Genomic DNA, 22,130 nt, shown 5'->3' with positions numbered 1-22,130 from the left:
CAATACGCCCCCTTGTGGCTAGGCATCTTAGTACATCCTGTTTGCCCCCCCCCCCTGTTGTTTTGCTGCCCTCTGCTGGAGACTCTGCACACTACATGTACTAGACTGCAGGAAGCCCCCTGTCTCTCTTTGGCCGTACTCATACTGGAGCTGAACCCCTTTTTGGGCACTTTTATGAGCCTTTGTACAAGGCGTTTCAGGCTTGAGTGTTTTATTTTTATTTTTAGCCATTGCAAAGCGAGTTACTAGGCTAAATAAAGCTTTACAAATGCGCGTTGAGCACGTTTTTGCACTTTTTTTTTGCTCCCATTGAAGTCTACTGGGGCCAAAAGGCTTGACTCTGCCCCAAAAGAAGCTCATGTACTTTTTCACGCTACACGTGCGGACAGGAGCCATAGAAAACAATGGGATTCCTCCTGTTGAGCGTCACATCGCTTAGGCATTCGAGCTACAAAATGCTGAGGTGTGAATGGGGCCTAATTGCCATGTCAAAGGCAATGCCCGCAGTAATACAGAAAACTAAATGCATTTATATCATTGTCAGTTATATAGAGGAACCCAAATTATATATACATTACTTTTATCCAGTTTTATGTGCAAAATGCTATTGCTACCTACATAGATTTCTATGTAGCCAGACAGCTCTTGGCCCCCCTGTGCCTTTGAGCTCCTTAGCAAATGCATGGTCGGTCATGGCTATAGTTACGCTCTTGGATGAGACGTTTATTGTCCCCCTATTAGTGTGGCCAGGGCCGGATTTCCCACAAGGCCAACCAAGGCCCCGGCCACGGGGCAGTAGGGAGTAGAGGGGCAGCAGAGGTGTGGAATTTCTATCTTCCGATGCCCTGGCGGGTAGTTGTTTTCTACATTTAGCCCTGCTTTGTTTTGTCAAGTGATCAAGTGATCTCGGCAACATTGTATGAAGCCTGCAGGTCTGCCATTCTCCATGGGGCGAGGTTGGCAGGTAGGGGGGGCGCATTGAGGAACCTGGCCTTGGGGCATTAGAGAGAGTAAATCCGGACCTGAGTGCGGCCTTTATTCATTGGTGCACTTTAGATGCTAATATGTCTCTGGCGGTTCTCAAGTTCTTGATAGCTAGTAATGGTTAGTCACATCTACCTAGACTTATATTAATGTTGAACAGGCTTGGCCACCCATCCAAGTTATTCTAAGGTCAGCAGAGGTACAATGTTTATGGATAGAAAGCCTGGAGCTGCCCTTTAAAGTGACATTAAACCCTCAGATTTGTTAACATAAAACAATACTGTAATCCATGGTAGTTTCCCTTCTCTTTGCTGCTCTTCCTTTTAAATCTGTATCTCTTCTCATGCTGGGGGAGAATTTCTGTTTTGCAGCAGACTGCCTTGTCTCAGGAATGGATACACGGTGTCTGTGTATACGTTTGTATGGGCTTGTAACCTGAGCCAGCACTACAGGAAGAGGCCCAGAGCTGAAAAGGGAAGTTCTCCCCAAGCATGAGAAGACACAAGGATTTAAAAGGAAGAGCAGCAAAGAGAAGGGAAACAACCATGGATTACAGTAAGGCGCACATTACAGTATTGTGTTATGTTAAAAAATCTGAGGGTCTAATGTCACCTTAAGTGATGTGGATTGTCAGACAGACCTGGGATGTGCTTCGGCCACCTTCGAAAACTCGTTCTCCCAGATCGGTCGCCCATAACAGGTTTTCTGTTTCAGCCCCGTCACTGCGTCGGTTGCCACGTCAAAGTTAATAATTGCATGTCCAGCCTGGGAAGAAGAAAGGGTTTTTTAATGACTTCATATAATGACCTCATTACAAGGCTACAACAAAGCAAAGCTTAATAAAAGGCCATGTCTACAAAATCCTAAATCTTCACACATTAGAGGAAGGGATGGTCATAACCCCCGACAGTCCTCTCTCTGCTGGCCGCATCTGTATGGTACAGCCCCATAGACTTCTATTGGGGTGGGTCTATTTCCATCTCCTGGAGGAGGTAGACCAGCCAGCACCTGTTGAGTTATCCATAGTCCTGTGTTAGATGTATGACTAGGGGTTAATGTTGCATAGTTACCAGCTGCCCAATCACTGTGGGAGTTATATTCGGTGGATTGAGTCAGGCGGTTGTAAAGGATAAGCTTTGACAAGTATGGACATCCATCCAGGAACCTTTGACCAACGGAAACTAAGATCCGTTGAGTATTTTATCTCTGCTCTTCCTGTTCTACAACTTATCCGCAAATAAATCTACAGAAAACATATGCAAGGACTCGACTGCCTTTATTCAAGATCTAAAATAGTAAGTGATCTTTCAATTGGGGGTCCATTTGAATGTACAAATCCCATCTGAGTGGAAGCCCAGGCAGGTCCCATTCTCCCAACCTAGTGGAGGCTCGGTGTCTAGAGCCGTCACAGGTGCAGAGTGTTTAAGAACATGCGAAAAGAAAATACTTGCTGTCGTAACAATTGGCCCACATCAATCATTTAAGGTGTGTAAAGGTAAATCAGCTGACTCGTGCTATAAAACCTTTAAGATAAAACAATTTTCCACTGTAAAAATGGTAGAGTATTGTACCGTGTCAGCCATCGAGTAGTGCAGAACATTTGGAGGTTAGGTTATAATTAGACATGCAAGCTTTCTGGATTCCGTAGATCCCTTCGTCAGGATTTATAAAGTTCTGGAAATGGTACTGAAACCCAAATACTGATGCAAGGAGGAACCCCCTCTCCCATAAAGGAGCCCACCTTCATATCAGAGGCTCTACATTACATCAGAAGCCCCTTCACATCAGAGACTCTTCCTTTAACATCAAAGTCTTCCTCTTTTACATGAGAGTCCCCCTTCACATCGGAAGCCTTCTTTCACATCAGTGTCTCCTCTTTACATCAGAGTCCGAACATTACACCAGGAGCCCTCTTTCCCATTAATGTCTTCTCTTTGAGCCCTCCTATCATCAGAGTCCCCTCTTTCACATCAGGAGTCTCTTTCACATCAGAGTCCTACCATCACACCAGGAACTGCAGCTGCGGCAGCATGGCAGAGGTGGGGGAGCAGATCATGTCTGAATTAAGGCAAACGTCTGTCCTTTTCTGAATGGAAGCAACCAGTGGCGTAACAATCACCAGGCGGCCGCTATGGGGCCCGGGGCACAGTGGGGCCCGGCCAGATGCCGTGCGGTCGCTATGGGATCTTCTGCTGGTGGCTTTTACTGGTGGCTGAGGACGAACACGCGGCTGTTCAGATCACTGACAGTAATCTGTGCGGCAGCGCGTTCCTCTACACAGAGTCAATGGGAGCCAGCAGCAGCAGTGGAGGAGGCGGGGCCCATGGTCGACAGCAGGGGAGGAGGCGGGGCCCGGCGACGGAGGAGGAGGCGGGCCCATCAGCGACCGTGAAGGAAGAGGAGGTGGACAGGTAAGGAGTGCGACCAGCCCACCTGAGGGTGACCCTGCAGAGCCCACCATAGAGAGTCTATGCAGGTTCACCCTCAGGTGGGATCTCGAGTGGGCTCTGCATGGGGTATAACTAGAAATCACGGGGCCCCATACAAAATTTTGCTATGGGGCCCTGTGATTTCTAGTTACGCCCCTGGAAGCAACCCTTTGTGGATAAGCATCATTCATTTTCATGGTGCTGGTGGCCAGCCCGCCTTTACCATGGAAAGGCATGATACTGAATATTTTGAGGAAGTCAGAAGGTGCCCTGGCTGAGAAAAGCTAGTCGAACCTTTCACGACAACCTTCACCACTCACACATGTCAAGAAAAAACAGATAATAAGGATAATGGAAATGCCACATAACGGTTGGCACGAGTGTATCCCTAAAGAGTAAAACGTAGCGATAAAAGATTACGCCGCACATACTAGGTTGCTGTCCCAGTTGGTCAGGAAGAGTCGATAGTTGAGAAATCCATCCTTTCCTGAAGAGATCATCTCCTGTTCCAGAGAGAGCAGAAGATCAGCGAACCAGGCGAAGGCTCCGGTCTCCCGACAAATCCAGTAAAAGTATATCTGCAAGAGTAGAATAAGGATCAGGAGGGATCGTAGCAATGTTCTAAGAAGTGCTTTAGAAATTACTTGGGAATGTCTTTTGATAGGTGATGGTTGTTTTGGGGGCTCAGCATGAAGTATCAAAGACTCCTACATAGGGATGAGGGAAACGGAGCGTTTTCCCTTTGCCAAAATTTAGGCAAATTTGCCATTCTTGGATTCAAAGGGAAAGGTGGCTCCTAAAACAAAAACCCACCATGCACCCATGGACCCATGTACCCATTACCATTAAAAGAAAGACCCACCATGCACCCATTACCATTAAAAGAAATATCCACCATGTAGACATTACCCCCACTTCCCTTTTGCTCATTGATCTAATAATAAAAAATCTATTCTAAGCTAAATACCCCAAATACTTACCTAAATCTGTGCTCGTGTGATGGGGGCTGAGACTTCTTGCTTAGTTACTGCAGAGTGGGGAGGGGGGGTCATTTTGTAGGATGCCCATGATGCTGCCTGGTGATGTAGACACTTCCCATTAGGTCTATTGGTGGGGTCCTCACAGGACCATAAAGACTCACAATGAGGGGGTTAGCATTGGCCCTGCCTGCAGTAACGCATCAAAGGTTTCCACTCTTGGAAGAGGTCCCATGATGGTGGATCTAGGTAAGTTATACAGAGCACTGTAGCTTCTGGGACTGTAATTCATCTCCAATGGCAGTTTAAAAGTTTATGGCTGGACAGCAGGTTGTAGAGAAGGAAACAGAGGTCTCTCTGCAGCAGTCTAACAATCCCCTCCCACATGAGTCAGGGCGGCCCGTACAGCTCCGTGCGGTGTGCACGGCGGTATCGGGCAGCTAACCAGGAAGGACAGGTGCTGCGTGTGGTTTGTACGCAGCAGCCTGTCCTTCTCTATGGGAGCGTACGCCCCCCCCGAACTGCACGTACGTGTGGGTGCGGACGTCCAAACTCGTATGCTGACAGGATGGATCCTGTCCGTGTCCGAGCACACGCAAGGACCTGCAGGTCGGGGGTATATCGGGCAGCTCCCGGGAAGGACAGGTGCTGCGTGTGATTAGTACGCAGCCTATGTCCTTCTCTTTGGGAGTACGCGGCCGTATGCCGCCCTACGCTCACCCGCCCTGCATGTCCGTACTCATACGCTGACAGGATGGATCCTGTCTGCGTCCGAGCCGGGACACCCGCACCCGTATGGACTTGCACTTGGGGTGAGCGTACAGCCGTGTACTCCCATAGAGAAGGAAGGGGGCTGCGTATTAATCGCATGCATCACTTGTCCTTCCCGGGAGCGGCCCGATACAGCATGGATCTGTACGGGCCGCCCGTTTCTTGTGTGAACGAGGGCTTAGAGTGTAGTTTTACTTTGGCAGTTCAGTATGAGCACTTTTATAAGCAAATAATAAAGGCAAACAGCTTTTTTTTGTTGCAATGAGAACGGGATCATGTTACACATATAAAGGAGGGGCTATCCCAATTTGGCTGCAAAAGTGGAAATACACTTTAAATGGCTGCTGAGAAAAGCATACCAACCAGTTCTTCAGCTTCACAAGCTATTAGTCAGTCTAAGACTATTAACTTCCAAACATAATGGTTAATTGGCCAACAAGAGGAATGTGAAAAGACAGACGGTACAAACAAAATACCTTTTTGGTTTTCAGCCTTTCATCTTCGTGCTGAAACTTGTACCATATGGATTTTAAGATGGAGGCAAAGGGTGTTACTCCTATACCTGCCCCAACTAGCATGCTGACCTCATATTGGAAGACATCTTCACTCGCTGTTCCAAATGGTCCATCAACCTTAAGACTAAGAAGAAGAAAAAAAATGAAGAATATTTAATAGTCTTCTCTCAAATCGTGCGTCTCATATATCAATCTATAAACATTAAACTGCGTTCGGGGTTTGGAAACTCCCAGACTGTCAAAGGTTTCTCCTTACAGGCTGTAATCGGCTATCTGTCCCCTCTGACAGACAACCGCGGCCCATTACAGGCTTTAAGGAGAGCCTGTGTGTCTGCAGCAGGGAGAACAGGATGGGCACAGTTATCTGCAGGGAAGTGCTACCATTTCTCCGCCCCCAAAACAGTGCCCTCAGGCAGGGGCGTCCCGAGGCTGGGGGACACCCGGAGCGGTGTCCGAGTGTCACCCCGCCGAGATGTCACCGCGCATGATACCTGCCGGCGGCCATCTTGGTGATTGACGCCGGCAGAGAGAGGAGGAGACAGCCACCCGGCAGGATAAGGTATGCCGCCGGGTCCCCTCCTCTCTCCTTTTCAGAGGGGGGTGACACCAAAATGACTAAGTCATTTTGGTGTCACCCCTCCAATGGTGTCACCCGGGTGCGGGGCCGCACCCCCCTTGTGACATCACTGCCCTCAAGCGGCCTCTTGTGCTGCCTTGCACTGATGGTAAGACACCATCAATGTGTTTTCTGGTGTACAACTGTCCAGTTCTATACGATAATTTTTTGCTATTAAGATGTTTTTCTAACATGTTGCATCGATTTTATGGGGCCACCATATGCATCCCTTATCTAGCAGTAAACTAGATTTGAACGTGCCCCCACTGACCTCTGTAGCTGCAGGTACTGTGGTGCAATTCTTCCTGCTCTAAACTAATGAGGTGATTGACAGCAAGTGGTTAAATCTCTCCGTAGCAAGGGATTAAAATCACCGTGTAGCTGTAGCCACTTAGCCTATAACAGCATAGGGCTTTTTCCTGAGTACTCGGTACTTAAAGTGACATTAAACGCTCAGATTTTTTAACATAAACCAATACTGTAATGTGCGCCTTCCTGTCATCCATGGTTGTTTCACTTCTCTTTGCTGCTCTTCCTTTTAAATCCTCATGTCTTCTCATGCTGGGGGAGAACTTCGCTTTGCAGCTGAGTGCCTCTTCCTGAAGTGCTGGCTCAGGTTACAAACCTATACAAACCTATACACAGACACTGTGTATCCATTCCAGAGACAAGGCAGTCTGCTGCAAAACAGAAGTTCTCCCCCAGCATGAGAAGAGATACGGATTTAAAAGGAAGAGCAGCAAAGAGAAGGGAAACAACCATGGACTACATTAAGGCGCACATTACAGTGTTGTTTTATGGTAAAAAATCTGAGGGTTTAATGTCACTTTAAAGAGTTTGTATAGCCAAATATTTTTAGGTTTCCATAGACTAGGGAATGGTACATATGCTCTAGGAATCCCCTGAACTCAATGGATGATAAAATAACAATACGTGGTGGTGGAAACGTGTTTAAATGGTTTGAGTTTTGCGAAGTTTCCGTTTCTTGGCAGGTTCTTGGTAGTTCTCACCTGGGTGGTTTATGAGTTGTGTCTTCAAAAGCTTGGATGAGGCTATCTGTCCAGTCCCCGGCATGTCGGATATGTACAGAGAAAAAGTCTTCTTCTGGAGCAGAGGTAAGAGTGAACGGGTGCCATTCCAGGGTGGAAATCAGTGGACAGTTGATGAATATGTATTGGCCAACTTCCATTCTAAATCCGCGTTTCTTCATTTGTATTTCCAGAACTTTGGATGGATGGCCGACAGTCTTGAAAGAGAATAAAATATCTGTCATGAAAGATGTAACAACCTGTCGCAAACCAGTCATGCCCCCCTCCCTGGCTAAATGTTTGTGGACACCTGACTATCACTCGTATGTGAGCTTGTTGGCCATCCCATTCCCAAACCATTGTCATTAATATGGAGTTTAAGGCTATAAACAGCCTCCACTCTTCTGGGAAGGCATTCCACTAGAGTTTGGAGGGTGTCTGTGGGGATTTGTACCCGTTCAGCCAGGTACTGATGTTGGATGAGAAGATCTGGCTCTAGGGTTGCCACCTGTCCGGGATTTACCCGAACAGTCAGGTTTTTGAATCCTGTGTCTAGGTTTCAGGCCAGCTAATCTGCCCAAGACCAATAACAAAGACCTGCCCGAGACTGGTAAGAAGGACCTGCCCAAGACCAGCAAGAAGGACCTGCCCAAGACCAGCAAGAAGGACCTGTCCAAGACCAGCAAGAAGGACCTGTCCAAGACCAATAACAAAGACCTGCCCAACACTGGTAAGGAAGACCTGCCCAATACCAGTAAGAAAGACCTGCCCAACACCGGTAAAAAAGACCTGAATGAACGACCTGTCCAAGACTGGTAAGAAAGACCTGCCCAAGACCAGCAAGAAGGACCTGCCCAACACTGGTAAGGAAGACCTGCCCAATACCAGTAAAAAAGACCTGCCCAAGACCAACAAGACCTCCCAAGACCAATAACAAAGACCTACCCAAGACTAGTAAGAAAACCTGTCATAGACCAGTAAGAAAAACCTGCCCCACACCAGTAAGAAAGACCTTTCCAAGACTGGTAAGAAAACCTGTCATAGACCAGTAAGAAAAACCTGCCCCACACCAGTAAGAAAGACCTTTCCAAGACTGGTAAGAAAACCTGTCATAGACCAGTAAGAAAAACCTGCCCCACACCAGTAAGAAAGACCTTTCCAAGACTGGTAAGAAAACCTGTCATAGACCAGTAAGAAAAACCTGCCCCACACCAGTAAGAAAGACCTTTCCAAGACTGGTAAGAAAACCTGTCATAGACCAGTAAGAAAAACCTGCCCCACACCAGTAAGAAAGACCTTTCCAAGACTGGTAAGAAAGAGCTACTGTTTTGTTTTTTAAGAACCCTACTCTTACTGCTACCCTGAGGTTATGCAGAGTTTCTTTCATAATCCAAGACCTTTCTTCAGGTCCATAATCCTTTCAACCTAACAAGCTTCTCCAAGCATGTTCAAGATGTCTTGCAACCCTGGATAGACCCTTGGTGAATACCAAAGCAGCAATCTTGCACATGAACGGACCAGAATAGCCAGGAAGTAAGCATTTTTCATGGGGCTTAAGAGGTCAAGTGTCTATGCCAGAGACATAGGATTTTGTCAACACAACAAGGTGCTCTATATGATCACGGCATGGAGAGTATGCCATGAATGTAGGATAAAGTGGGCATGTGTGAGTGGCGCCACTGGCTCCAACAAATGCTGGTATCTCCAGAACATCATAACAATAGAAGTTCTGGAAGCAATACACAAGGGGAACATACAATACAATTGGGGAAAAGTTATGTTCAATGGATACATGCTGGATTGCTCTCGAACATTTGAAGGGGGAGGTCCACACATGTTTAGCCATATAATGTATAATCCCGAGCAGAAGGTAAATCTAAGGTTGTATATCTGCACTCACCTTTGTAACAACGACTCTCTGTTGTGAACGATAAAATCTCAGAAGCCTTTCAAAAACATATAAGATCAATGGCGCCAGGATCCACTTCCATGTCTAGAATGGGAACAGATAAATCATTGGAGTCAATGGGAACAATAGGAACTCCCAGCAGCCGCCCCTGTAAGAATTGTACAAGCCCGGTGATGATGTCATTGGGAGTAATAACAGCTATTTCTAGCCAGAGGAACGAGGTAACAGAAATACTAACGCTGGAACATGCTGTAGAGGGGTTGAGGGAGGTTCTGGGCTAGTTTGGGCCATGCTGTGACTTGCATTTCAAAGAGGAACTGAAGCCGTGCCCAAAGAAATTGGCCAAAGGCAAAGGACTAGTCATATTGTCTGTGCTCTTCCTGCAGTTGACCTTTCCCCATTACTGATTCGCCATGCCTTGTGTCTCTGCATGGAGTCGGCCATCTTGGTAGAGGCGGGGCTTGGCTTCCTCATGTCAGAGCCTCCAGCGAGGAGAACGTTGAGCAGCACGGTAGTGACACCACCAAATCTCCTGAGACAAGAAGTGAGAGGCAGCAGTGCCTGAGATCTCACACTGCAAATATACAGCTATGAGGCTGTAGGTACAGGAGCGCTTAGGCTATGGTTTCCATCCGTTCCCATTTGCTGGGGGCAGTCCCTGTTTTGAGGGGTCTCTCTCCACCAAAAAAAATGTCCCCATCTTTGCCCAGACAGCACCCCAGTGTTCCCGACTGTGTAGTGATTGCACTGCGCAGGCGCCATCCCAATATGGCGCTGCTGGAACCAGCTGTGTATGCATGGCTGTTGGGAAAAGAAAAGCCGGCTTGCCTTGATAGCTGTGCATGCGCAACTGGCTCCAGCAGCGCCATATTGGGATGGCACCTGCGCAGTGCCATGACTATACAGTCAGGAACACTAGGGTACTTTTTGGGCTGGGCTGGGCTGGGGACAAACCCGGGGTCCTTTGCTTGGCAGGGGACAGGCCCCTCAAAACAGGGACTGTCTCCAGCAAATGTGGACAGATGGCAACCATAGCCTAGGCCAGTGGTGGCGAACCTCGGCACTCCAGCTGTTTTGGAACTACAAGTCCCATGAGGCATTGCAAGGCTCTGACAGCCACAGACATAACTCCCAGAGGCAGATGCCAGATGTTGGGATTTGTAGTTTTGGCACAGCTGGAGTGCCAAGGTTCGCCACCACTGGCCTAGGCACTCCCGTGCCTACAGCTTCGTAGGTGTGAGATCTAAGGCACTGCTGCCCCTGACAGTCAGTCAGGCCACTGGGGAGGGACATTTGATGGGGGAAATGCCCAGGATTGGGAGAGGGGGTAGCCCTATAAATAAAGACATCACGATGGGGAAGCAGCCGCCATTTTGATTCAATGGCAGCCCCTTTTAAAAAAGGAGGGGGGTGATTTTGTTGGTGTGGTTGCAAACGGGGAGTGGGGGGTTATTTTTATAGGCATGGCCAGCAGAGTGTCCCCGGATTTCATTTTGAAAACCTGGTAGCCGTAGCCTAGGGCCCTAGACACACTCACTGGAGGACAGGAAGTGCTCAGACATTTGTTTGGGAGGGATTCCAGACATAAGTTACATTGTCCCGGGGACGTCTTACACACAATGGACACGTCTAGATGTTCCCTATAACACGGAGGATCTCCATTTCCTGAGTTCCGGATCACTTTCATTTGAGGTTCATAAAGTATTAGAAGCTGGACGTCCCAATTTGGTGTTCCCGGGCAAGATGAAGTTCATGGAATGGACACGTCAGTTGCAATGCTTACCATGGGTTCATTGCCCTGAAAACTGGGCTGGAGACATTTTTCACCGTCATCATCATCATCATCCTCATCTCTTCCACTAGGAACCTTCCATTGAATAAATTTATCATGGCAGGATTCATATTTGTTGTGCTTCATGCTGTCGCTGGTCTGTCCTCTCACTATGCGCCTGAAAATGGGATAATAATAGTAAATGGAAGTCAGAGAGAGCCCCCCTGGCTGAAGGACATCCAGCATCATCTAGATATCTCCTTGCCAGCCTGACTGTCCCTGGCCCGCCCCTTTCATGCATTGGATCCTAGTTCTCTCAATCACGGAGGCTCATTATCACATGTGGGCGTTATCCACAGTGGCGTTTCTGCAAATGCAGCCTGGCTAGGAACACCCACTCCTCCAGACCGACACCCACCCACCCATCAAGGCCTTTTGATATTTGCATAACTCCTCCCAAGAGTCAGCCCACTGCTTGTGGGCTGGGGGGCTCTTGAGAGGAGTACTGAGCACCCTGCCGACCCCTCCCGCCAGCTATGATCTGCCTGCATTGCAAGGAGAGGCATAGAGGACATCACCAGGTCTAAAAAAAGGTATGTAATGATCTCAGACAATTCATCCCTGCACAGCTCCCTCCTCATGTATCACTGGCCCCTCCCCTTTTAGATTGTAAGCCCTCAGGGGCAGGGCCCTCCTTACCATCTTGTCTTGAATTATATTGTGATTGTAACGTCTTCCTTATATTGTAAAGAGCTATATAAATCCTGTATAATAATAATAATAATAAATCAGAAAGGGGGGCGGAGGAACCCGAGAAGGCAAAATATAAGTAAATTAAACCAGTTTTAACCATCCCCAATCCAAATAACAACAAAAAAGCTAACGCGTTTCAGGAGAAAGGACTTCCCTTCTTCAGGGCTTGAGCAACGGTCTGTGAGAATGAAATACACTAGAACGCCTTGAGTCAAGGCTGGACTAGGGCGAGCGGGTCCTAACGCCAATGTAACAAATAACAAATGAGATACAATGTAATGTTAGGAGATGACGTGTGTATCTGCTCACCCCACTCCGTGAATCAGGAGACCAGCGAAGAAGATGATGAAGAGGTGGTGCGTGTACCAGAACACTTCAAAGTAACTTCTGCGAATGAACTCCGTAGAGGACGTGATCATCAAAATCAAAGCCAGGGTGATCACCACGCCGGTGACGCCAGCGATGGTGGTAAAGCAGAAAATGGGCGGAGTCTGTGGGGGAAAAGAAAAGCGCTGTGAACAACAGGCACGCCCCCTGCCACTTACCCAGTTATATATAAGCAATGGACACACCTCCTGCCATGCTCCCAGTTATATATAGGTGATGGATACAACCACTGCCATGCCCCCAGTTATATATAGGCAATGGACACACCCCCTGTCATGCCTCCCAGTTATATATAGGCGATGGACACACCCCCTGTCATGCCTCCCAGTTATATATAGGCGATGGACACACCCCCTGTCATGCCTCCCAGTTATATATAGGCGATGGACACACCCCCTGTCATGCCTCCCAGTTATATATAGGCGATGGACACACCCCCTGTCATGCCTCCCAGTTATATATAGGCGATGGACACACCCCCTGTCATGCCTCCCAGTTATATATAGGCGATGGACACACCCCCTGTCATGCCTCCCAGTTATATATAAGCATTGGACACGCCTCTTGCTATGCCCCCCCCCAGTTATACATTGGCAATGGACACACCTCCTGCCACTCACCTCCTGCTATGCCCCCAGTTATATATAAGCAATGACCACACCTCCTACTATGCCCCCAGTTATATATAAGCAATGGACACACCTCCTGCCATGCCCCCCAGTTATATATAAGCAATGGACACACCTTCTGCCATGCCCCCAGGTATATATAAGCAATGGACACACCTCCATGACATGCACCCCAGTTATATATAGGCGATGGACACACCTCCTGCCATGCCCCTAGGTATATATAAGCAATGGACACACCTCCTGCCATGCCCCCCAGTTATATATAAGCAATGGACACACCTCCTGCCATTACCCCAGTTATATATAAGCAATGGACACACCTCCTGCCATACCCCCCAGTTATATATAAGCAATGGACACACCTCCATGCCATGCCCACACAATGTGGTAGCCAAGTTTTAGGGCCCACCTGCTGTGCCACATGACCATCTTAGGTAAATGTAATTTGCCATATACAGGCCTGTAGCCATGTAAGGTCAATGACATCACTGCATCCCACCCCTTTGCATACATCAAGCTGTGGGCGGGGACATCCCATTGATTGGGCATCATGGAAGGAGCTTCTCCCCAAGTGCGGGAGGAACTCAGTTTCAGACCGTGTTCAGAATGAACCTCAGCCCATCCCTAGTGCCTACACCCATTTCTCCACTGTATCTCCGGAGGGAGCCATGGTGGTCGCACAGCCGGGACTTCCAACATGTCCGAACCTCTACAGCTTATCATCAGCACAGTATATGGAGTACCTGTGCCTCGGATCTGATGGGGTTGACCCAGTCTCCGTCAATGCTCGACAACCTTCCTTCAAGGGTAATATTCTTAGATGTCGCCGCATTGTAGAATCTTTCAACGTTAAACAAGTGCGCGATGGTGTGGATAGCTACAAGGGGCGGAGCCAAGTGGTCAACATGTGAGAGAGACATAAAGAAAGGTTTAGGATAATAAAACAATCAATAAACCATCTACAGGGTCTAAATTCTCAATGCATTAAAACCCCCCGAAACGCGTTGCTTTGGTGGACTGTGATTTCGGTGCCTCTGTTTTGAACTTGGAAGATGAATTTCTCCACAATGCCTATAGCTACAGAGGTGAGTGAAGGCTTGTTTTTAAATGTGGAATGTTTACTGTTTTTTTTGTAGAAGTCTCCCAGCTGGGCTTTTCTGCATCCATGCAGGTCCAAATTAGTTCCTATTAAGACTTGGAGGAACCGGGGCAGGTAAGTACAGGGGCTCATTCAGACCCTCAGCATTGGAGTTGTGTCGGGCAGCATCACCAACCCCAACCCAAGAACAAGGCAATTTGCATTATGTCCTATGGCAGGGGTAGGCAACGTGGGCACTCCAGCTGTGTTGAACCTACAAATCCCTGGGAGTCATGCCTGTGGCTGTCACAGTCTTCCAATGCCTCATGGGACTCCCACAACAGCTGCAGGGGCAAGTCTGCCTACCCTGACCTCTGACTTCAGTTTAGCATTGCCCAATGCAAGAACAAGGCAATTTCCCTTATGTTATATGGCAGGGGTAGGCAACCTGGGCACTCTGAACGTGGTGAAACTACAAATTCCATCATGTCTCTGCCTCCGGGGGTCATGTCTGTGGCTGTCAAAGTCTTGCAATGCATCATGGGACTTGAAGTCTCACGATAGCTGGTGTGCCCAGGTTGCCTTCCCTGACCTCTGGCATTGTCCAAGGGGGTCATTTAAAGGGTAACTCCGTTTTGGCATTTATCCATTTCCAGCTACACCCATGATTGTGATTTGGGGTTTATCTTCCATAATACAAAGTATCTCTAGAACAATGGCGCCGTCCAATGTCGGGGGTCTTACCTGTCATCAGGGCGATGGTATAACCCACCAGCTTATGGAACGCCAGATTATGATCCAGCTGCTTCCTCACCGAGCGGCGACAACACTGGGAATAGAAAAATAGCATTTTACTGACATTCTATAAAATCTACAAAATCTATATATAGACAAGAACGTGTATTCGGAAGGATTGGAACCCCTGTTGGGTTTTTAGTGCATTCAGTACAGAGAGGTAGTGATGAAGGCTTTACGTTACATTGTATTTATAAATAATATTTACAGTAAAACAACTTTATTATCCAAATAATATCAAAATGTAACAAAATGGGACCCTTCTGCTCTCTCTCTCCTTGTACAGGGTGACTGGTCTTGTCTCCGCCCCCTCCTGTAATAAAGACCACTCACTGCCGCTCTCTCTTCTTGTGCAGGGTGACTGGTCTTGTCTCCTCCCCCTCCTGTAATAAAGACCGCTCACTTCTGCTCTCCTTGTGCAAGGTGACTGGTCTTGTCTCCGCCCCCTCCTGTAATATAGACCAGTACCTGCTGCTCTCTCTACTTGTGCAGGGTGACTGGTCTTGTCTCCGCCCCCTCCTGTAATAAAGACCGCTCACTGCTGCTCTCTCTCCTTGTGCAGGGTGACTGGTCTTGTCTCCGCCCCCTCCTGTAGTTTTTTTTGGCTTTAAATTGGGGGGAAAAAGTATATTTTTGCACAAAAATGTTTCCACTTACTGACAAGGTTCCTCTTAAAAACGACAGGAGATTCCTGCAGACGGGTAACAGGATGAGCAAACAATTAAAATTCAGGCAGGCGGCAGATCCTCGGGCCCAGGCAAGAGCAGACTGCGAATAAACAGAAACATGTTAGTTGTATATTGCTTTTATCACATATGTATATATTTTTTAATTGCAATGTGTCCTTAAACTTGCTAAGGAAATTGACCCCTCCCAGAAGAGTTGATGCCCTAGCGCAGCCCCCTTCTCCTTGCACATCATAGCCTCCTCCTCTTCTTGGAGTGCATATTTACTGCCTGTACTGGCCCAGCTCCTCTGCCCCACCCCTCCCTTTCTCTCCCTACACAATCTTTTATTGAGCTGACAGGGGAGAAGAGAAAGGGAAATTGACCCCTCCAGGAAGAGTCAATTTCCCAGCGCAGCCCCCTCTCTCCTTGCACAACATAGCCTCCTCCTTCTTCTGGGAGTGTCTGATTACTGTCAGTGCTGCCCCAGCCCCTCCACCTTTCCCTGCATAGCCTTTTATGGAGGAGCAAAGGTGAATACTATAGAGTGTCATTTGAGTCTACTGGAGCTGCTGATGTCACATCCAAGATGGCGGCCCCCAGCATCAATCTCAGGCCCTTGGGATGTCTACACAAGGGAGGATTTTGCAGGGACATAAAGTGTCTAAAATATGTGAAATGCTCATAGAATCTAATGGGAAGATTGTTATTGAATGGTTTGATCTGGTGACAGGCTAATAGGGTTGAACAAGACTGGCAATGCCGGACACCTATTGGCCCGTCACAGTGATGGACAGCCTGACTAGCCAATGGTGAAGAGTGGGAGGGGACTGAGCAGCTGTGAAGTGTGCAAGTTTCAGGGGGCAACATATTTCCAAAAGCCCCATAAACCTGCATACGTCATAGAGAAGTCCAAAGCTGCTCAGTCCCCACCCACTCTACCCGATTGGCCAGCGAGGCTGTCCGTCATCATGACAGGCCAATGGGTGTCCGATGTTAACAATAATCTATCCTAAGTTACAGGAAGTCCATACTTACTCCGAGGATAACTCTTGTATATTGGAATGGCTTCCCTTTCTCATAGATTAAGAAGAAATTAGTAAACAAGAAGATGTTCAGTCCCAACCAGGCGATCTGCCGGACAAAAAAAGAAGACATAAATACAAAATTATCATTACTTTCATGTTTAATGTGAAATAAAATTGCATTCAAATGTTCGTCATGTTTCATAGATGAGAAGATAAAGGGGCCGATTTATAAATCCTCCCACCACTAGGTGGAGCCCAGGAGCATAGGAAATTCCCATTACATATTGGCCACTAGGTGGAGCTGAGGAGCATAGGAAGTTCCTATTACATTATGGCCACTAGGTGGAGCTGAGGAGCATAGGAACTTCCTATTACATTATGGCCACTAGGTGGAGCCAAGGAGTGTAGGAAGTTCCTACTATATTATGGCCACTAGATGGAGCAAAGGAGCATTGGAATTTTCTATGCTCCTTGGCTCTCTCTAGTGAAGGGAAAGCCGCGTGAACGACATTCACTCAGCGTATGGCTGGGCGAAAGATTTATAAATCAGCTCCTATGTGTATGTAAACCCTCACAATAACCTCTCTTGTTTATATATATACACACAGATGAGCCATTATGACCACCCATCTAATATTGGGTAGGTCCCCCTTTTACTGACCAGTCCAGGCATGGACTCACTAGACCTCTGAAGGTGTGCTGTGGTATCTGGATGAACCCCCCTAATATTGAGTAGGTCCTCCTTTTCCTGACCCGTCCAGGCATGGACTGCACTAGACCTCTGAAGGGATGCTGTGGTATCTGGATGACCCCCCCCCCCCAATATTGGGTGGGTCCTCCTTTTCCTGACCCGTTCAGGCATGGACTCCACTAGATCTCTGAAGGTATGCTGTGGTATCTGGCACCAAGTCATCAGTAGCAGATCCTTTAAGTCCTGTAAGTTGTGAGGTGATCGGCCTCAAAGGATCGGACTTGTTTTCCTAGCAGATCCCACAGCTGTTTGATGGATTGAGATCTGGAGAATTTGGAGGCGGAGTCATCACCTCAAACTCATTGTTGTGTACCTCAAACTATTCTTGACCCATGTGTGCAGTGTGGCAGGGCGCATTATGCTGCTGAAAGAGGCCACTGCCATCAGGGAATACCATTTCCATGAAGGGGTGTACAGTACTTGGTCAGTGACAATGTTTAGGTCGGTTGTACGTGTCAGAGTGACATCCACATGAATGGCAGGAGCCGAGGTTTCCCAGCAGAACATTGCCCAAAGCATCACACTGCCTCCGCCGGCTTGTCTTCTTCCCATAGTGCATCCCGGTGCCATCTCTTCCCCAGCTAAGTGACACACACACCCGGCCGTCCACATGATGTGAAAGAAAATGAGATTCATCACATCAGGCCACCTTCTTCCATCGCTCCGTGGTTCTGTTCTGACGCTCATGTGCCCATTGTTGATGCTTATGGCTGTGGACACGGGTCCCTATGGGCACCCTGACCAGTTTGTGGCTACAAAGGCCTATATGCAACAACCTGCGGTACACTGTGTGTTCAGACATCTTTCTATCGGAACCATGAGTTACAGCAGCTCTTCTATTGGATTGGACTGCCCGGGGCCAGCCTTCGCTCCCCTCGTGCATCAATGAGCCTCGCCCGCCATTATATATAATTTATTTTGGGGAAGCCCTAAGAAAAAACGCCTAATGATGTCACAGGAGACATTGGTTGTCATTAGCCAAGACTGAGGTGTCCTTCACTATGGGCTCCAGGCGCCATCTTGGGAGAGCCTGTGTCATATCCTTTGAGATTTTCAGACTCAGGTTGCTATAAAGAGCACGCTCTGCATCAGCAAGAGGCCCCTGGGCTGGGAAGTGACAGATACGGACTGGGAACCCATTTTGTTGGGGACAGAACAGGGTTGGATTGTGCTTTGCCTTGTGGGTGGAAAGCCTGGAGAACTTAAGCATCTGGTCAGCTGGTGAGAAGGACCCCCTTGGGAAGCCCCTGTGCCCAGATGAGCCATTTGTGAAGAACCTTGGCTAGCCACAAGAAAGCTCAGTATCCCAGAGAAGGTGGAGCTTCAGGGAGCCGGACTTCCCTTGGTAACCTTTATGTACCACACTCTTAAATTGTTCCATTCTCCTTACCGTTGTGGAAGAAGAATTGGAGATTCAGCTGCGGCGTCTCAGTATACCGTGAGCTACAGCTCGTGGTATACTGAGCCTAGGGTGACGGGAGGACGCTAGTTTGTGTCCTCCCGTTACCCTAAGGAGAACTATGGGGAAAAGACCTGACCCCATAGTTCTCCTTTAATGGCTTCCAAACCAACCTGAAGTCCTCCCATCACAACCCAATACTACTTCCAAGCTGTAGGGATTGTAGTCCACATACATGATTTCTCTCAGTAAGCCCTGTTGTGTTTTAGACCCCTCGAAATGCGTTGGATACTCTACTCGAATGTCCTCCTGACCCTAACGTAATATAGTTGTATCTGGACTATTTTAACGGGTATGGCACTTCAATTCCTACATCTACTGGAGGATACCATGGCCGGCAGGGGACATTCCTCCATCCATGCTGTTCAGTATTAGTGATTTTTCTAGTTATGCCCCTGAGGCTGAGCGAGAACATTCTTGTGGTGTGTGGGCAGCTTATCAATGTCATTGTACTTTCCGGCTTCGGAGATAAAAAGAACCTTAAAGGGACAGTTGTGTTTCATTCTTCCCTCATCACCACTGTCTACATGCTGCATCTTTACTTCCATGTATGATCTACTCCGGGAAATTCCCCCACCCCGGTGTCACCATCAGTCGGTTCAATGCTGTGCAGTGTACTTCCTGGTTCTCCTCTCCTTATACTCATGAAGAATCCAATAAGTCTTAAAGTATAACAAACTAACACACATTATGAAGTCTACATGTAAGCACATAACAAACACATAGTGGGGGGTTTCTCAGATTTGACTCCAGGAGTGGAAATGCACTTTAAGGAACAGTCACTAGATGGCGCAAAATGAGGCTTTCTTGTTTATTTCCCATTGCGCCTTCCTTGCACCCAGTACGTCCGAGCTTCTACCACACTCCAACCTCTACTGCTGCCTTAAATGTGACTGCAAGGGACAGTGACTAGATGAGGCAAAATGGGCGGATTTGCAATATGGAGGATGGAGAGGGGGACATTTTGGACACACAGAAGATAACAATAGATACAATTTATTGCCAGAACTATGGCAGAGAACCAGTAGTTGGTGATCCAGTTTCCAGTTGTGCTTTCTTGTTTATTTCCCATTTGTTACAATTTTGTTTCCCATTGCACCTTCCTTTTTCATTTGCCATGTGCTCCCATTTTGTTGCCCATTGCACCTTCTCCTTTATTCCCCATTCATTCCCATTTGTTTTCCCATTGCACCTACTTCTTTATTCCCCATTCATTCCCATTTGTTTTCCCATTGCACCTACTTCTTTATTTCCCATTCGTTCCCATTTGTTTTCCCATTGCACCTTCTTCTTTATTTCCCATTTGTTCCCATTTGGTTGCCCATTGCACCTTCTTCTTTATTTCCCATTTGTTACCATTTTGTTGCCCATTGCACCTACTTCTTTATTTCCCATTTGGTTGCCCATTGCACCTTCTTCTTTATTTCCCATATGTTTGCCCATTGCACCTTCTTCTTTATTTCCCATTCGTTCCCATTTGGTTGCCCATTGCATCTTCTTGTTTATCTTTCTGTTTCCAGCTTTCCTTGCGCCCAGCATGTCCTACCTTCCACCAGACACCAGCTTCTACTGCTGCTGTAAATTTGACTGCAAAGGTGGAAAGGGACTTTAAGGAACAGTCACTAGATGAGGCCAGATGAATGGATCTCCAATATGAAGGAGGGGCGACGTTTTTGGACATACAGAAGATAAACATAGATACATTTCCTTACCAGAACCACAGCGGAGAACCAGTGGTTGACGACCCAATTTCCCATGGCGTCTTCTTGCCTATTTTTTGCCTTTTCACCGTCCCTTGAACCCTAGAAGTCCTCTTCTCCACCGGAGGCCAACGTCTACTGCTGCTTTGTATTCTATTTCTCCTTCTTCTTCCCTTCAGATGCTACGCCTGTTCTTCCGTCCGCTGTGACAGGTGTAACGTCAATAAAGCTCTGGAGGAAGTCTGCAGATATTATCACCTGTTCTTTTATTCCAAACTGTTGCAACAACCTGAGATTTTCCCCGAAGGTTAGCCCTGCCTTCACTCCATAGCTAGACACCACGCGGACACCGGGGCTGTGAGCATGCTGAGTCCATTAGTCACTCCTTTATCAGGCAGGGAGAATCCCGGCAATACTTCTGGAGGAAATAAGGTGAATATATTATTGGCTACCCAAAGTGTTGCAACTGCTTGATATTTCAAGGGATAGTCCCCCCCCCCCTCCCATATCATAGCGGGAGAACAGGTTCATGGCGTGAATTTAGACGTTCACTTCCTTTATAACTCAAAACTAGACTTTTGCCACCTGTGTTTAAAAAAAAAAATGCAGATTCTAAAAATAGAGGCACAATGATGAAAGGAGGCGTCTACCCCCAGCCATGAATTAGGATCTGTTTATATTAAAGCAGAACTCCGGGAAAAGAGCCGAGAACCCACATAGAGTACACATATGGAATATAGAAAGGAGGGGGGCTGGGATCTCATTGTTAGTGGCCAACAATGGGAATGACGGTCCCATTTATAGAGCTGAATCACTTCAGTGTGGCAACAAAGAACCCCCAAGCTGAAGAAGAGAGGATGAAGTAGGAGTTATACCCATAGCTTCCAACTGTCCTTCATTTGGAGGGACGGTCCTTCTTTTGGAACCATATCCCTCTGTCCCTCGTCCTCCTCAGTTATACCCATATCTTCTCACTGTCCTTCATTTGGAGGGACTGTCCTTCTTTCGGAACCAAGTCCCTCGTCCTCAGTGATACCCATTGCTTCTGACAGTCCTTCATTTGGAGGGACTGTCCTTCTTCTGGAACCAAGTCCTTCTTCCTGCTCAGTTATACCCATTGCTTCTGACAGTCCTTCATTTGGAGGGACGGTCCTTCTTTTGGAGCCAAATCCCTCTGTCCCTCGTCCTCCTCAGTTATACCCATATCTTCTCACTGTCCTTCATTTGGAGGGACTGTCCTTCTTTTGGAACCAAGTCCCTCTTCCTCCTTAATAATACCCATAGCTTACGACTGTCCTTCTTTCGGAACCAAGTCCCTCGTCCTCCTCAGTTATACCCATTGCTTCTGACTGTCCTTCATTTGGAGGTACTGTCCTTCTTCCAGAACCATATCCCTCTGTCTGTCTTCCTCCTCAGTTGTCCTTCTTTTTGGTCTCCTATATAAACCTTTATAAAGTCTTCAGTCTTGCACAGGTGTAGCCGCTCCTCTCCTAGACTGAAATGGCTTCCTCTGAGTTCCCTGCACACTGGGGGCTCCTCACAATGTGCATTAGAAGCTGCAGCAAGTCATATAGAGCCCGCCTCCTTTCCTGGCTGGAGGATAATCAGCATCATCTAACTCTTTCCTCCCTAGCCTGACCTCCTCCCCCGCGCATTCATTGGATTCTAGTTTTCAATCATAGAGAATCAGCATCACATGTGGGTGTTATCTAGGGCGGTCTGTTGTTTTCAGTAAGCCCCTCCCACCTGCCTGGAATGCATGGGATAAGTCAGGACAAGTTGGAAGGCTAACAGGTTAGCCTGAATTTGTGGGAGGGGTCTGCGTCTCCTTACCCCACTTAAGCAGCGACGATCCGTCTGCTGGGGAGCAACCCCCCCCCCA

At 47.7% G+C, this 22,130-nt stretch overlaps 1 protein-coding gene across 1 annotated transcript in view; it reads right to left on the bottom strand.

The window, feature by feature from the left end:
* Window positions 1-20,319, bottom strand: part of NOX1 (NADPH oxidase 1) — a 21,355-nt gene extending 1,036 nt beyond the window's left edge. Inside the window, exons 1-12 of the mRNA XM_018571446.1 lie at window positions 20,261-20,319; window positions 16,349-16,444; window positions 15,303-15,413; window positions 14,595-14,679; window positions 13,516-13,649; window positions 12,063-12,244; window positions 11,013-11,178; window positions 9,221-9,313; window positions 7,303-7,538; window positions 5,638-5,800; window positions 3,845-3,991; window positions 1,625-1,749 (exon numbers count right to left, since the gene is read on the bottom strand). Of these exons, the coding sequence (XP_018426948.1) occupies window positions 1,625-1,749; window positions 3,845-3,991; window positions 5,638-5,800; window positions 7,303-7,538; window positions 9,221-9,313; window positions 11,013-11,178; window positions 12,063-12,244; window positions 13,516-13,649; window positions 14,595-14,679; window positions 15,303-15,413; window positions 16,349-16,444; window positions 20,261-20,305 (1,583 nt within the window). The 5' untranslated portion in view covers window positions 20,306-20,319. The remainder of the gene's footprint in view (window positions 1-1,624; window positions 1,750-3,844; window positions 3,992-5,637; window positions 5,801-7,302; window positions 7,539-9,220; window positions 9,314-11,012; window positions 11,179-12,062; window positions 12,245-13,515; window positions 13,650-14,594; window positions 14,680-15,302; window positions 15,414-16,348; window positions 16,445-20,260) is intronic.
* Window positions 20,320-22,130: the final 1,811 nt, after the last annotated feature.

The sequence above is a fragment of the Nanorana parkeri genome, unplaced genomic scaffold, assembly GCF_000935625.1.
Source record: "Nanorana parkeri isolate BGI_ZX_2015 unplaced genomic scaffold, ASM93562v1 scaffold1760, whole genome shotgun sequence".
Classification (NCBI taxonomy): Eukaryota; Metazoa; Chordata; class Amphibia; order Anura; family Dicroglossidae; genus Nanorana; species Nanorana parkeri.
The sequence above is the reverse complement of the archived record's forward strand: the minus strand, read 5'-3'. Positions and strand labels throughout refer to the sequence as shown.